Source organism: Cnephaeus nilssonii (assembly GCF_951640355.1).
Source record: "Cnephaeus nilssonii genome assembly, chromosome: 14".
NCBI classification, from domain to species: domain Eukaryota; kingdom Metazoa; phylum Chordata; class Mammalia; order Chiroptera; family Vespertilionidae; genus Cnephaeus; species Cnephaeus nilssonii.
The window spans coordinates 26,841,044-26,857,437 of NC_137085.1; the positions used below are offsets into that span (position 1 = coordinate 26,841,044).

General features: G+C 44.1%; 1 protein-coding gene across 7 annotated transcripts in view; it reads left to right on the forward strand.

The window, feature by feature from the left end:
- The window catches only part of XPA (XPA, DNA damage recognition and repair factor), a 133,616-nt gene that overhangs the window by 82,958 nt on the left and 34,264 nt on the right, over window positions 1-16,394 (forward strand). For 2 of the 7 annotated variants that reach the window (XR_013814519.1, XR_013814520.1), the window contains exons 1-2: window positions 12,941-13,178; window positions 15,920-16,030. Coding sequence is in view for 1 of the 7 variants with exons in the window: in XM_079790567.1 (XP_079646693.1) it covers window positions 13,007-13,178; window positions 15,920-16,030 (283 nt within the window). In the remaining 6 variants the exon portion in view is untranslated. The other 5 variants (XR_013814516.1, XR_013814517.1, XR_013814518.1 and 2 more) reach the window with 4 other exon arrangements.

Genomic DNA, 16,394 nt, shown 5'->3' on the forward strand with positions numbered 1-16,394 from the left:
GGCCGACCAAATGACTGAGCAGCAGGCTGCATGGGGCGACCAGGCCATGGGGGGGGGCAGTTGGGGGCAATCAGGCAGGCAGGTGAGCAGTTAGGAGCCAGTGGTCCCGGATTGGAGAGGGTGCAGGCTGGGCTGAGGGGACCCCTCCCCCCGTGCACAAATTTTGTGCACTGGGCCTCTAGTTCTTATAATAAAAGAAGATCCTATCCAAAAGTATTTTAATGCCCTAAAGGAAAAATCCATTTATATATTTTCACAAAAGCTTTATATGCAACTTCAGTAAAAATTAATGATGTTATAATACTGAAAGAATTTGAAAATAAGATATTTTATGAATAGAGGCTCCAAGTAACTCAATAAGTACAATACAGGTGAATGTATATTAAAATACATTTCTTACACAATAAAAATATCTGTGTGATCAGAAAAACATTGTTTCTGAAAATAGTACAATTATAACAAGGAATATTTGATACATCTAAAAGCACAACATGAATGTAAAAGGATTTGGGCAGCCTCTTGGGGTTTGTTATAATAGGGTTTAACCTACATTTATTTAGGCTCAAAAGCATCAGCCTTGCTCAACACTATGCAGAGTTGGGTTCCCTGGAGCTGTCATTTGGCAGGAAGTCTTGAATGTTTGTTACCTGTGGAAAGGGTTCAGTGGTTAGAGACATTAGGTAAAGCTTGGTTTTAAGTATTCAACGAGTCTCATCCTTGCTTCCCTTCTTGGAGCCTCAGATATACTAATTTTCACTGTGAATCTCCAACAGGGCTGTGCAATACCCGTTTTGTGCATTTGCTTAAAACATTTGACCAGAAAATCTTTAGCCCCCACAAAGAACACGACACATTGAGACATGCAGTGTCACAGGCATGCAAAGATTTTATCTTTTCAATTTTTATTTTTGAGCCCACGGAGCAGAGTTTATCTCCATTGTCACAAAAGGGGTGTCTTATGAATTTGAAGCACACGTACAGATCCTAATAAACCACTTAATGAGTCCTGTCACATGGAACCGAAGCCCAGTTCCCACCGCCAGGTCGCATCTCATTCCAAGTCAGAAGCTCGCAGAAGCTGGGCTCGGAGGAGACAGCAGGAGACCAGCAAGGGCTCGTGAGCTTCCTCACAGATGCAGTGCTTCGGCCTCCTTTGTGAAATGTCTGAGGAATGACACGCAACCCTGCAACCCCTCCCACCCCCAGCACACAGACGCACACCCTCTGCTGGCATGCGAAGCGGCGTGCTTAGAAAGGGGACTAAAACCCAAACCACAAAACCTCACATTCCTTTTGAGGGCTGTGTGTGTACACACCCTGGCCCTTTGACCCTCTTTCCTTTCAGAACAGGGGTTTTCGAGGCTTTGAGTCAGGAGTCCTGGACTAAGATTGCAGCTCTGCCATGAACCAGCCTCGTGATTTCAGCATTTACCCTCTCGGGGGCTCAGTTTCTTTATCTGTAAAATGGAGCTAATGAACCCTGGACTGCAATAAGGACAAAACAGGATAAAAATGCTACGAGGCATTGGAAACATGAGGCTTGGTTATACCATTGTAAGCGGAAACAGCCCACCTTCTGTTTCTGAGATGGTGGGGAAAGTGAGAAAAAATAGGGGGCGGGCTGGAAAAACTAAAGGATGTTCCTTAAACAATCCCAAGCTCCTCTCAGAGTCCCTAGTCCCTTCCCCACCTATCTACTTAACCTTTGCATTTCACCAAACGCAAAGCTTCCATTCATTCTAAAGAAAACAAAAGCAGGAAAAGACAGGACACATGAAATAAAGTATCTAGAACACTATCCATAGCCTTTTCCAGTTCTGATAAAATGTTTATGCCACTGAAAAATCCACTCAAATGAGCACTTTCTTTAAACATGTGCCAAAAAGAAAAAACAAGCATTTGATTAGAAATATCCAAAACAGACATTAAAACTTCTGAAGAAACAAGAAAAAAGTCCAATAACAATTAACCACATCTCTGAGTACTAACAGGCCAGAATCTTGGAAAAATTGCCATAATTCTAAGGCAGGCAGAACTGCATTAAGAAGTGTATCAGCCCTAACTGGTTTGGCTCAGTGGATAGAGCGTCGGCCTGCGGACTGAGAGGTCCCAGGTTCGATTCTGGTCAAGGGCATGTGCCCTGGTTGTGGGCACATCCCCAGCAGGAGGCAGCTGATTGATGTTTCTCTCTCATTGATATTTCTAACTCTCTATCCCTCTCCCTTCCTCTCTGTAAAAACTCAATAAAATATATTAAAAAAAAAAGAAGTGTATCAAAATGGCAGAAAGAGTAGGAAGACCGGCATTGCATAATGTAGATTCCAAGTGGTTGTTTACAAATGTTAATTTCAGAAAGAAGGAACACTATTTCTATAATTTTGGAATGGCGAAAGCCTTTGTAAGAATGCCTCAAATACAGAAACCATAAAGAAAACCATTGCTTTATTTTACTATGTATTAGAAAACCATAAACACCTCCTACATTGCTAGTGGGAATTTTAAATGATGCAGCCACTTTGGAAAACTGGCCGTTCCTCAAAATGTTAGAGTTACCATATGGTCCAGAAATTCCATTCCTAGGTATATACCCATGAGAAATGAAATGTATGTCTGCATAAAAACTTGTACGTGAATGTTCATAACAGCATTATCACAATGGATAAAATGGATAAATGGATAAAAAATTGAGTATTCCCCTACAATGTGCTATTATCCAACCATAGAAAGAAGTGAAGTACTGACACATGCTACAACATGAATAAGCCAAGAAAGCATTATTCTGAGTGAAAGAAGGCAATCGTAAGAGACCACATGTGTATGTTCACGTATAGGTAGAATGGGCTATCTTATTAGTCTATCCCCGTGGTCGGCAAACTGCGGCTCGAGAGCCACATGCGGCTCTTTGGCCCCTTGAGTGTGGCTCTTCCACAAAATACCATGGCCTGGGCGAGTCTATTTTGAAGAAGTGGTGTTAGAAGAAGTTTAAGTTTAAAAAATTTGGCTCTCAAAAGAAATTTTAATCGTACTGTTGATATTTGGCTCTGTTGACTAATGAGTTTGCCGACCACTGGTCTATCCTGAATAGAAGTACAAATAGATCAGTGGTATCAGCAGTTGGGGTCTGGGGAAATTAAGAGTGACCACTAATGAGTTTGAGGTTTCTTTCTGGGGTGATGAATATGTTCTGAAATTAGATGATGGTGAGTATACTAAAATCCACTGAAATGTATAGTTTAAAAGGGCGAATTTTATGGTATGTGAATTATTTCTCAATAAAGCTATTATTTAAAAAACATAGAGCTGTTATTAAAAAACAAAATGGCAAAGTTAATGACAAATGAAAAAATTGTAACATTTCACACAGATGACTCATATCTGTAATACACAAGGAGTTCTTATACAAAATTTGAAAATAAATAGGTTATTTTAAAAATTGGCAAAAGCTAAGATGTGCATTTCATAGGAAAAGCAGCACAAAAGGTCAATAAACATTTTTCTGTTTATGCTCACTTTGGAATTTTGACGTTACCACGATCGTTAGACCTGTTGCTAGATGTTCCCAGTGTGTTAGTAATGAAGTTTATGCTTTACTGTGTCGTATTCTGAGAAGGGTCCTTAAGCTTTATCAGAGCGCCAGGGTATCTAGGGCACAAAAGTCAGGAATCCCAGAACAAGGGGACACAGGTAAATAAAGTATGGCATTTCTGTACAATGCAATTCTACGTAGCCATGAAAATGGACTGTGTAGGTGAGGCTGTATAGCAATGGAAACTCTTGTACAGCAGGAGAGAGTGTAAATGGGTGTAACCATTTTGGAGACTATTTGTTCTAATGCTGAACATATGCAGATCCCATGACCTAGCAATTGCATTCCTGAGCATATGTACAACAGCAGTGTATACATATGTTTACCAAAAGACATCTAAAGAATGTTTAGAGCAGCTGTGATAGCCAAGACCTGGAAGCAACCCCCATGTCCACCAACAGTAGAATGGATAAATCAATGGTGATATATTCATACAAAGGGATACTACATGGTAACAGGTGTTTATGAACTGTTGCTATATGCTAAAACACGAATAAATCCCATTCATATTCTACTGAAGGAAAGAATATAGACATAAGAATAAATACTGTATAATCCAAAGGTTCAAAAACCAGGCTACACTCATTAGAAATTAGAAGTCAGGATAGTAGGTACTTTTGAGGGAGTGGGTACTTTTTAGGAGAGGATCAAAAGGGTTTTTTGGGATGCTGGTAAATGACCTATTATTTTATATTGGTACTGAATATAAAAGTAGATTCAATTTATGAAAACACTTTGAGGTTTAGACTTATAATTTTTTTTGGCATATTTCTGTTTTTATCTTATGCTTTAGTCAAAAGTGTACTTAAACTGACACGGTAGAAGAATTTTAACAACATGAAAAGAAATTCATGCTGTTACATCATATTAAAAATACAGGTTGATACAGGTGCAAATTGTGTGAACAGTAAGCTACCATTTTTTTTTCTCCTTGAGGTTCACCATGCATTTATGATTATAAATGCATAACATGACATATCTTTAGGAGAATATACAAATAAATGATGGGAGTAAGTGCTCTGGACAGAGGAACTGGAAGAGAGATTTCTTTTCTAACTTATGCCCTTTTGTATCTTTTGAAGTTTTAACTGTGTATTTATATTGCCAATTCAATGCATAAATAAATTAATGATAATGCAGATTACAAACCTATATGATTTCATCTTTGTGAAAATAAAGACCTGGCACTATCAATATCAAACTGATAATCGTGTTTACCTCTGGGTAAGGGGTTTAAAATTATTTTTATTTCTTTTTAAATTTTTATTTTAAAAACGTGCCTGTATTTTTTGAGTCTTGTGTGAACGTGTATTTTTGAGAATGAGAAAAGTCATGAAACCTTTTTTGCAATTCCGTTTTTATCAATGTTATTGAAGTATAATTTGCAAACAGTAAAATGCACGGGTTTTTAAGTGTAGAGTACAGAGTTTTGCAAAGGGACTTACGATACACTCATGTCATCACCAGTGGTAGAAATCAATCAAGATGTAGAAAGCTTCCACCCCCTAGAAGGTCCCTCCATGCCCTGTGCAGGCAGCCTTCCCGCTCCAAGGAGGCAGCATTGCGCGAGATTCTATCGTGGCGGCTTAGTTTTGTCTGCTCTAGAAGTTCATAGAAATGGAGTTACACAGTATGTACTCTTTTGTGCCTGGCTTCTTTCACTCAACATAATGCTTTTGAGATTGATTTATGTTTTGTGTATATCAGTAATTCATTATAATTTTTCTTAATGAAGAGTAAATTCTTGCTGCTTTCCGATCTGTAGAGCGAGACGCAATCATCTACGCACAAAACAATCCTCCACAGCCTCTCCCTGTCTGCTGCAGGCTGGGGAGGTCGTACAGCCCGCATATCCTGGGAGGAGAGACAACAGCCACCCCCACCCCAGGCCTGGCCTGCCTCCTCCCCCTCCTGGCGGCAGCGCCCGTCTCAGGTGAGAGCCACCCTGCTCTTTGCCATTGTTCTGCCAGTGACAGCCTCCCAGGCAAATGGAAAGCCGTCAACCTGAGGGCTGTCAACTGCAGACAAGAATTCCTTTCTTTGTCAGGCTGGGTGGTCTCCGTGGCTTCGCCATCAACCTGCACAAAAGATGATAAGCATCATGTGCACTTGCAGAACCACACTGCCACCACCCAACAGCTCTAACCGCACTCCTTTGTGAGGCCAGGACTAGGCAAATGTGGCTTCCCTGGCCTGTGTGTAAATCATCAAGCCCCAGCCCCGTAAGGGCATCCAGAGGACGTTTTTGTCCACCCGACCCCACCACCTGCATGTTTCCTGAAATGTATTTGTCCCCAAACCTTAGTCACGGACAGCTAGACGATCCCTTAGCACCTGGTCCAACCCTCTTGGGCTTCAAAGAGGGTCCAGACACAGGTAGGGACTTGTCCAAGGTCACACAACACAAGGACTAGGGCAAGGACAAGAACCCCTGCTAGGAGAGCCATCTTTGAATTCTAAGCTGCTTTTGTTAATAAGTGATCCACACACACCTTCTCCCCTCAATAGCACAATGTAAAGCGTGATTTCTAACTTTCCAATAAAAAAGGAGTGGTGTGTGTGTGTGTGTGTGTGTGTGTGTAAAGCTACCTACTTGGTGGCTCTCCCTTCCTTGCCTTTGTGGCTAGGCTACCAAGACCATTTCATTTCATTTCATTTCATTTCATTTCATTTCATTTCATTTCATTTCAGGAATAGTTTGGTGCCCTCTACTGGTTATCAGTAACAGCAACAACAGCTACCCCTTCCTGGAACCTCCAGTGCAGGATATTCAACATGCATCATTATTTCTAATTTTGAATCCAAAGAACAGGCCAGTAGAGTAGGCAATTTTGTAGAAGAGGAAATTGAGGCTCATAGAGATTCAGTTGTCTGCTCAAAGTTGTAGCCCAGTGGGACTCCAAATTCTTTCCACTTTTTCAAGTCAATGTAGCACTTCCCTCTTAAAACAACTTATAGATGATAACCTCAAGCCCTAGCCAGTTTGGCTCAGTGGATAGAGTGTTGGCCTGCAGACTGAAGGGTCCCAGGTTCAATTCCGGTCAAGGGCATATGCCTGGGTTGTGGGCTCCATCCCCAGTAGGGGATGTGCAGGAGGCAGCCCATCAATGATTCTCTCTCATCATTGATGTTTCTACCTCTTCCTCTCTGAAATCAATAAAATATATATATTTTTAAAAGATAACCTCAAAATATGCCATGAAGTAGGCATTAACGCTCCTATTTAACACATGGGGAGGCCTGGGCTGGGACATCAGTGACTTGCCTAAGGCCACAGGGCCAGGAAATGCTGTTCCTAGTCACTGTGCTGGGCTGCTGCCCAGAAGGAGAGGCACACGTAAGGTCTGCAAGGAGCTTCTTTCTTGACAGCCTTTATCCAGAGGAGGAATTGGGAAGCTGCAGTGTTCCCAGCCAGAGGAACAGTGTTCCCACCTGGGGATTCTCTGGGCCTTTTTCTGTTCCAGGCCTTATGTGGTAAGGAGGTTCCAAGAGACTCAGGGATAAAGAAAACACATTTTCTACTCATGGGTAACTCGCATCATGATTCACCGAATGGGGTGGTCGGGCTGGTGTACTATAAAGTGATCAATTTCGACTTATAGTGAGAAATCTATTCCTCGTAGTGAGAGCAGTCCATAGACAGAAGGCTGCTTCTGTGGGTGTGAGCTCCAATCCCAGGGATAAGCAAGCAGAGCTAGGGAGACCACACAACAGAGATGTTGTAGAGAGATTTCAATCAAGCTTGCATGTTGTTTTTTAAGTGTGAGTGTTAACATTATTGGAAGGTTTTATATAAAAACCCAGATTTCTAGCTTCTCCTCTAACAAAATGGAAGGCTTAGCCTCATTGGACCTGCCTCAGCCCAGTCACAGCTGCCTCCTCAGCTCCCTATTGTTGGCCTGGCAACAAGGATGCCTGTTGACACCATTTCTCATTGCACATATGCTGTGTGATTGTTTGATTTTATTATAAAAACCAAAGTAAAACTATTTTTCTTATTACATCTTTGTCAAAAAGGAAAAATAGCCCGGCTGGCGTGGCTCAAGGGTTGAGCATCGACCTAGGAACCAGGAGGTCGGGGTTCGATTCCCGGTCAGGGCACATGCCGGGGTTGCGGGCTCGGTCCCCAGTGTGGGGTGTGCAGGAGGCAGCTGATCCATGGTTCTCTCTCATCATTGATGTTTCTCTCTCTCTCTCTCTCTCTCTCTCTCTCTCTCTCTCTCTCTTCCTCTCTGAAATGAATAAAAATATATTTTTTTTAAAAAAAAGGAAAAATAAAAGACCCAGTCATTTGTTGTAAGGAAAATAGGTCTGACATATTTATCTGTGGAAGTGAAACTATTTCTGTACATTTAAAAGGCCAGTGACCAACTAGCTTCACTTGTTTCCATTACAAGCTTGGGCCCCATGACAACTTGAATTTGCTTCCCTGTAGGGTCTTTGGTGCAGCAGCCCAGCACCTTGGGTCAGACTGTCATCCTGTTGCCACTTCGTCTTCAACTCCAGAGACGTGGGGCCAAAAGAGAAGGCCATGAGTCTGGTGATCTGAAGGGAGAAGAAACCCTGCCCAGTGAGACCGCCGCGAATCTCCAGCTCAGCGAGAGCACAAAGGCTGCAGCCCACCTCTGTGCCCTCTGCCCTAGTCCTTTGGAGATTGGCACCTTGATCGTGAACCTTCTGAATTAGCCTTCCTCTCTGCACTTTCTTCCTGTGATCGGGTTCCTAGCCCTTCCCTCCAATCTGGCCACACCATGGCTCAAATTCCCCCGGTGGTGTCCAGAAGTGGGCACAAGCTCCAGATGTGGTCTGAACAGCCAAAACAGTGAGAAGAACACCTCCCTCAGCTCAGACACTGCTTTCGTTCTTGTCACCTTGAACAGGTTACTTAACATCTCCATGCTTTCGTTGTCTCATCTATTAACTGAGATGAGTGAAAATACCCACTAAGTAGTTATAAAAATGAGATAAATTTAAAATGCTTTTGAAACCACGAGCACAATATAAGTGTTTGCTGTTATTTTTGTTACTATTGTTATTGCAGTAAGTAATGGCTAAAGCTGGACAGCAGTGGAATAGGCTGTTCTGAAGTGGAGTATTCTTTACCACTGCAGGTGTATAAGCAGAACCAAGGTGGTTGTAGGGTTCAGCTTTGGACCTTGAATTTTCAGTGCTGGTGAAACATCCAACTAGGCTTAGTCAGTATTACCATTCTATTTAATTCCACGGACATTTACTCAACAGCTACTCTGTGCCAGACATTGAGCTAAGTCCCGGAGATGTGAGAGAAATCAGACGGTCCCAGCTCTCAAGGACCCGAGAATCTAGTAAGGATAGCAGGTGTGGTAAGTGCCACAGCACCAGCATATATGAGGTTCATAGGCAGCCAGAGGAGGAAGTCAGGGCAGGCTTCTCGGAAGAGGCAGTAAGAAACAAGGTCCGCTGGGCTGTATTCAGGATCTGGGGGATGCAGAGTATGGAAGGTCCGGGAGTGACAAAGGATTTTGGGTTCCAGTGCTGACAGTCCTTTTTCCTAGGCCCTGTCCTTAGTTGAATCATTTGGACCCTCCCACCCCTTATTGCTTTTGGAAAGAAAGTCCTTGTGAGTCTTTAAGATGTTTCCTAAATCCCTTTGTACACACACAGACATTTTATTGATCAAATTTCCAATGTGATGTTCCCCCCCCCCCCCCCCCCTTTAATCCCTTTATCTTTTGGTTCACGGAGATTGAAATCTAAATTTCTCCAGGAGTGTTTGCCTGGTCAATCACAGCCTAAAGGGACTGCATTTCCTGGATTACTAAATCAATACAGCTTAAGTCAACAGGATCAGACTGACTTCTGTGTTTCTGCATCCTTGTCCCAGACAGTTTCCCCCTTGGCGTGCTCCTTCTCACCAGATGTTCTCCTATTATGGACTGATGCCAACTATGTTCAAAGTGACCACATTAAGGGGTACAGCCCCAGGGAATCAGGGTGAAAATGAAAATAAGAAAGAAAGCCACACACACGTACTATTTACTAGATAATAAAGACAAATATGTTCACATCCTGTCATCTCGGCATGAATAACCCCAGTAACGCTCTTAGACAGGAGGCCCTGTCAGGAAACACTGCCAAGTTTCTCATTCCCCTTCCTGGCTTCCATTCTTACCTGCCTGCTGCGCTTCAGGCTTGGGTCAGGGCTTTCCATTCTTTCTGTGCTTTGTTAATCACCCCTCTTTCAGCCAGCATCACAGTTGGTCTGGGAGATGGGAGAGGTACAAAGCAGGAAGATAGATGTAGTCACAGGTTTTCCCCGAGACTGGAAATGGGGAGAGGCAAGAATACATCCACTGGCCCATTCTCCTTGCCTGCTTTCCTTTTGTGCCCTCGTGGAGATGACTCATGCCGCTGCGCTCCGGGCAAGCCCCACGGCCTCCGTCACCCTGGGAGATGTACAGATCGGGGCATGCACTCTTTTTCCTTTCTCTAAAGGTGCCTCGTTTTAGCGTGGTTGAGGCGTCAGCTAACCATTCAGACCCAGTTTCATGAAACTTTCTAACAAAGGCCAGGAAGCTGGAGGAGAGGGAGTTACCGATAAGAGGAGACCCAACAGGTTGTCAAGAGTTACAAAACACTAGGGCTTGTACAGCATCTCAGCTGTGCTTTGTTCGAATGCTTTGTTGGGTAGGAGGCTCTAGGGGCTAATTATTCTCAAAAGGTTACTTTGGGGGAAGAACTGTTACCTTGTTCTTTAGAAATATTGCATAGCCCCAGCGACCCTTAGAGCTGCATCGAGTCTAAAAGGGTCACCTAGGGTTCTGGCTCTCAAATTTGGTGCCCATTAGAAGTATGTCGGGGTAAAGGGGTAGGGTAAGGAGGGTGCTTTACAGAATTCCAATGCCCAGATCCCATCCCTGACCAATGATATTGGAATTTCTGGGGGTAGGGCCTAAGCATGCGCTGGCTTAACTCCTCATATGCTTCCAGTGTGCTGCCAAGTTTGAGAACCTGTGAGTGGGACTCTTACTATTCACTGTGGTTAGTGGAGCTACAGTATACTAGGGAGCTTGTTAGCAATGCATATTCTTAAGGGTCCACCACAGACCTACTGAATCAGAATCAGCAGTTTAACAAGATCACCAGGTGACACGTATGTGCTTAAAGTTTGAGAAGCAGTTACTTTTCTTGAAGCATTGGGCAATCTGGCAATAGTGGGCCCAAATTCTGTCTTGACAACTACCCATGGGATCTGTGTAGTAGCTGACTCTTTTAAGAGGTACCCTCACTCCAGTTTGCTCAGGTTCCACACCTGACCAGGTTCATTAACTTCCACTGATCGCTTGGGCCCATTCACCACTATCTAGTTCCAGAACATTTTCATTACCCCAAAAAGAAAGCCTATATTCATAGGTAGTCATTCCCCAGCCCCCTCTTCCCTCAGCCCCTGGCAATCACTAATTGGCTTTCTGTCACTATGAGTTTGCTTATTCATATATTTCATATAAAAGGAATGCATAATGTTTTCAAGGGTTATCCATGTTTTAACATGTATCGTACTTTCTTCCTTTTATGGCTGAATAATATTCCTTCGTATGGATATACCACATTTTGCTTATCCATCCACCATTTAATAGATATTAGGGTAATTTCAAACTTTTGGCTATTGTGAATAGTGCTGCTATGAACATTTGTGTCTACATTTTTGTTTGAACTCTGTTGTCAATTCTTTTGGGTATATACCCAGTTGTGGAATTGCTGACTCATATGGTATTTCTATGTTTAACTTTTTTGAAGAATAGCCAAACTGTTTTATATAGCAGCATTTTATATTCCCACCAACAATGCGTGAGGGTTCCAATTTCTCCACATCTTTGTCAATTTACTATTTTGTTTTTTGTTTTTCTTAGTTCTAGTCATCTTATTGGGTGTAAAGTGGTCTCTGAATGGTCTGCCTGAAAACAAGAAAAGTTCTATTGGGATGGTATCCACAAATTACCTGAAAGATGTGGGAAATGTGTAGCTAGTGATGAACATTACTTTTTTTTTCCTGCATACTATATATTTTTATTGGTGTTGCATTAAAATATTTAATACCTACAACATAATAGAAAAATTCAGGTGGACATTACTTTGAATAAAGAAAGCACTTTTGATGTTTCTCTTGAAATTATCATGTTTTCTTTGGATTACAAAATCCATATTATTAACCGGTTAATAGCTAATTCACACTATTAATCGGTTAATAGCTAATTCACACTATTAATCGGTTAATAGCTAATCCACATTTTTAACTGGTTAATAATTAAGCCACATTAACTGGTTAAAATTAACCCACATTTTTTAACCAGTTAATAATCTGCATTTTAAACTGGTTAATAGCTAATCTGCAATATTAACTCCTTAATAGTTAATCCATATTATTAACCGGTTAATAATTAATCTGCATTAATTATTACAGTTAATAATTAGGATTTTGTAATCAAAGAAAACAGGATAATTTCAAGAGAAACATCAAAAGTGCTTTATTCAAAGTAATGTCCATCGCTAGCTACATATTTCCCCATCTTTCAGGTAATTTGTGGATACCATCCCAATAGAACTTTTCTTGTTTTCAGGCAGACCATTCAGAGACCCAATTTTCCACTTCTTCGTACGTTTTGAAGGGCTGCTCAGAAAGTGCGTGTGCCATCGATCGGAACAAGTGGTCATCTGAAGGAGCAATACAACAAAATAGCATACATATCAAATCGCATATATATCAACATATGTGTAACTCCATCTATTGAGAAAAATCCGCATTGTTAACCGGTACACTTAGTATACCAACCTTGGTACCAGGCTCTGCATTTGCCTGAGACCACACAGCAAGTGAGCGTTTGAACGCAGGTGTTCCCATTTCAACCTAAGGCTCCGTCCAAAGGCAAGTCAGATCAATCATCCCCGGGTCTCTCTTGATTGACACTACCATTATTACCAGCTGCTATCATTTTTGGAAGCTTACTCTGTGCCAGGCATTGTGTTGAAAGTCTTTACATCTAATTTTCCCAACAACCAGAAAGTGGTTCCGTACTTATCCTCATTTTACTACTGAATTCAGGTTAAATACAGTAACTTGTTCAAGATCACGCAGATGGTGTCAGAGTAGGACTTAACCTAGGTCTGACTCCAAAGCCTATATTCTAAACCAGCAACCGAAACGGTTACTTTAAAGATGACCAAGTCCCGAAGAAAACGACCTGGGTACCGCTTTCCCCCCTAATTTATAAACTGGCCGCTATTCCCGGTCCCCACAAGCGCGCAGACTCCGCCTGCCGCTCCTCCCTTCCGCCCTCCCATCGCGCAGGCGCGCTTCCCCTCCGAGGCTGCTCGGGGGCGCCTGCGCGTGCGCGTGCGCGTGCGCGTGCGCAAGGCTGGAGACCAGGCTCTCTGAGGTTGGAGATGGCGGCGGCCGAGGAAACTTCGCCGCAGCCGGCGACTTCAGAACAGCCGGCGGAGCTGCCTGCCTCCGTGCGGGCGAGCATCGAGCGGAAGCGGCAGCGGGCGCTGATGCTGCGCCAGGCCCGGCTGGCGGCCCGGCCGTACCCGGCGACGGCGGTTGCGGCTACCGGAGGTTTGGGTCCTGGCGGCGCTGCCCTTTCCCTCTGCTGGGGGACCGGGTGCCGGGTCTCTTGTGTGGCGTCGAGCCCCCTCGCGTCTGCGCGCACACCCTCCCGCTGTCCTGGGTGGCTGGGGGGTCCGCTCAGGGCCTTGTCGAAGCGAGCTGTCCCCGCCCACAGGACGGTTCCGCGGTAGAACCCGGCTTCCTGACTCCCAGCCCCGGGCTGCCCTGCCGCGGTCTGGAGCGTGGGAAAGCCGCTGCACTCGCCGGCAGGTGGGGCGCGCCAGTGCCGGTCAGCTCCTCGGCTGCCCCTTTCTGTTCTCTTCCTGCAGCTTCCAGGTACCAGAGGTGGTCCTTGTATAAAACTTTTAGACCTTCACCATGTCAGCGATCTGCACCTGCTCCCTCATTCATCCTCAAAGGGCGGCTGAGGGCACTTTCCGTACCCAGCCAGGGGTTTGCTACTGCCAAAAGGAGCAGACGGACATTAGCTACCTTCTTTGTGGGGCCAACAGAGGTAGCACCTGTTGGGCTTCACGTGTTTCAGATGAGCTCATTTGATTCTCAGAGCTAACCGGGAAAAGGATTAGGGGAAAGTTTGGAATCTGTTTTAATGAAGTGGTCATTGAGGACCAGAAAAGGAAAGAGGTTTGTTAGGGGTTCATCCCCGCAAGTGCACAGGCTAATCAGCACTAGAACTCAGGTCATCTGACATTGGGATCAGGTCCCCTCCGCCCCTCTAGCTGCCTCTGCTACACTAGGCATCTCTCACCTTTGTGTTGGGCTTGAAGGTGCTCAGGCAAGTGCTGCTAGTGCCGGGCCTAGGGCCACTCAGTGAGAGGTACCAGGCTTTCTGAGGCCAGATGTTGCTTGTTTAAGAGATTTTAGGAAGGTGCAAAGCATGTGCCAGGCCCTAGCCAGTTTGGCTCAGTGGATAGGGAGTGGCCTGCGGACTGAAAGGTCCCAGGTTCGATTCTGGTCAAGGGCACATACCTCAGTTGCAGGTTTGATCCCCGGCCCTGGGTTGCAAATGGGAAGCAACTAATCGACATGTCTCTCATCCTCTGTTTCTCTCTCTATGTCTGTCCCCCTCCCTTCTACTCTCTAAAAATCAATGGAAAAATGTCCTTGGGTGAGGATTAACAACAAAAAGCATGAGCCAAGGCAGACCGTTCATATGGAAAAGCCACTGAAAACGCCTTGGGTGGGCTCAGAAGTTGTGTGGGGCAGGGCCTCAGAATCACAAGGGCAGGTTAGACAGTATGAGCCAGGTTGATGGAGACTCAGCTATGGCTCGGGCCTGGGGGGTGGGGTGCAGGTCTCAGAAAAGGAACGATGGCTTCTGCTAGCACTTTTTGTTGTTGTTGTTAATCCTCATGTGAAGATGTTTTTCTATTGATTTTTAGGAAGAGTGGAAGAGAGAGGGACAGACAGCGAGAAACAATGAGAGAAACACATCGATTGATTACCTCCTGCTCAGCCCTGACCAGGGCCCAGGCCTGGGAGGAGCCTGCAACCGAGGTACATGCCTTTGACTGGAATAGAACCCAGGCCCTTCAGTCCATAGGCCGATGCTCTGTCCATTGAGCCAAACCGGCTAGGGCACGCTTTTGTCTGGCAGACAGCTGTTCCCCTGGCTCTGACCCTGATGCCAGAGAATTCATTTCCCCCTTGTACGTCCCTGGTTCCTTTCAAGTTGCTGCCCCAGCACTGAAGCTCAGGGAGAATGAGTCCGAGTAAGTCTGCGCATGGGCCCTTTGAGAAGAATTGCCTGGGACTCCAGCAACCCTTCATCTTGTTCAGCCACAATCCCTGCTGGTTTTTACAGCCATGCGTTATGGGGACTTCTCTTCCTGGCACTATAACCCTGGGCTTGGGGGCCTGGTGTGGGTCTGGGACCTCTCATTCCTAAGGGAGGACTTCCACAATTGAGATAATTTTTATCTGCCACACGTGGGTGTGGGACCACCCCTTTCTGAGTCTCTGCCCCTCCTACCAGTGTCACATGGCTGCTGCTTTAAATCCCTAGTTGTAGGATTTCCATTCAGCTAGATTTTGGGCAATTCTGAATGATGGTTTTCCTATAGTTTAGTTGTAATTTTGATGTGTTTGTGGGAGGATTCAAGTACCGATTTTATCTACATCACCATCTTGACCAGAAGTCTCTTTCTAGGTGCTATTTATTTGTTTATTATTTATTTTTTAAATCTGCACTTGAGGGATATGCCTTTATTGATTTTAATGAGAGTAAGGGGGGCGGGGAGGGGGGGGGGAGAGAGAGAGAGAGAGAGAGAGAGAGAGAGAAACATTGATGTGAGAGAAACATCGATCTGTTGCCTCCTGTATGCCCCCACAACTGGGGACTGAACCTTTTACCCAGGCAGATGCCGAAACTGAATCAAAAATGTGACCTTTCAGAGTATGGAAGGATGCTCCAACCAACAGCCCCACTGGCCAGGGCCCTGGCTGTTATTTTTTAATTGTAATTGTACATTCCTGTGCATGTTCTACATACATAATTAGATCATCTGTGAATAAAGACTGTTTTGCTTCTTCCCAACCTTTATGCCTGTTTTGTTGTCATATTGCTCTAGCTGGAACCTTTAATATAATGTTGGATAGAAGTGGTTATAGTGGACATTCCTTGTCTTGTTTGATATATATTAAATTTAAGGAAATTTTCTGTTTATGCAGAAGGGAGCATATGGGTTTACCTAGCTCATTTGTTGACCACTTTTACTTATTTCTTATAGGCATGACCAATATAAAAGCAGCACCAAAGATAATTGATACACATGGAGGCTTCATTCTGGAAGAGGAAGGAGAAGAAGAACATACAGTTGGAAAAGTTGTTCATCAACCAGGTAAAGTGTGTTTTCAGAAAATAGGAATCTAAGTGGGTCATTTAAAAAATTTATATTTTTATTGATTTCAGAGAGGAAGAGAGAGAGAGATAGAAACATCAAAGATGAGCCCTAACCAGTTTGGCTTAGTGGATAGAGCGTCGGCCTGCAGACTCAAGGGTCCCAGGTTCGATTCCGGTCAAGGGCATGTACCTTGGTTGCAGGCACATCCCTAGTAGGGAGGGTTCAGGAGGCAGCTGATCGATGTTTCTCTTTCATCGATGTTTCTAACTCTCTATCCCTTTCCCTTTCTCTCTGTAAAAAATCAATAAAAAAAGAAAGAAAAAAGAAAGAAACATCAAAGATGAGAGAGAATCATTGATTG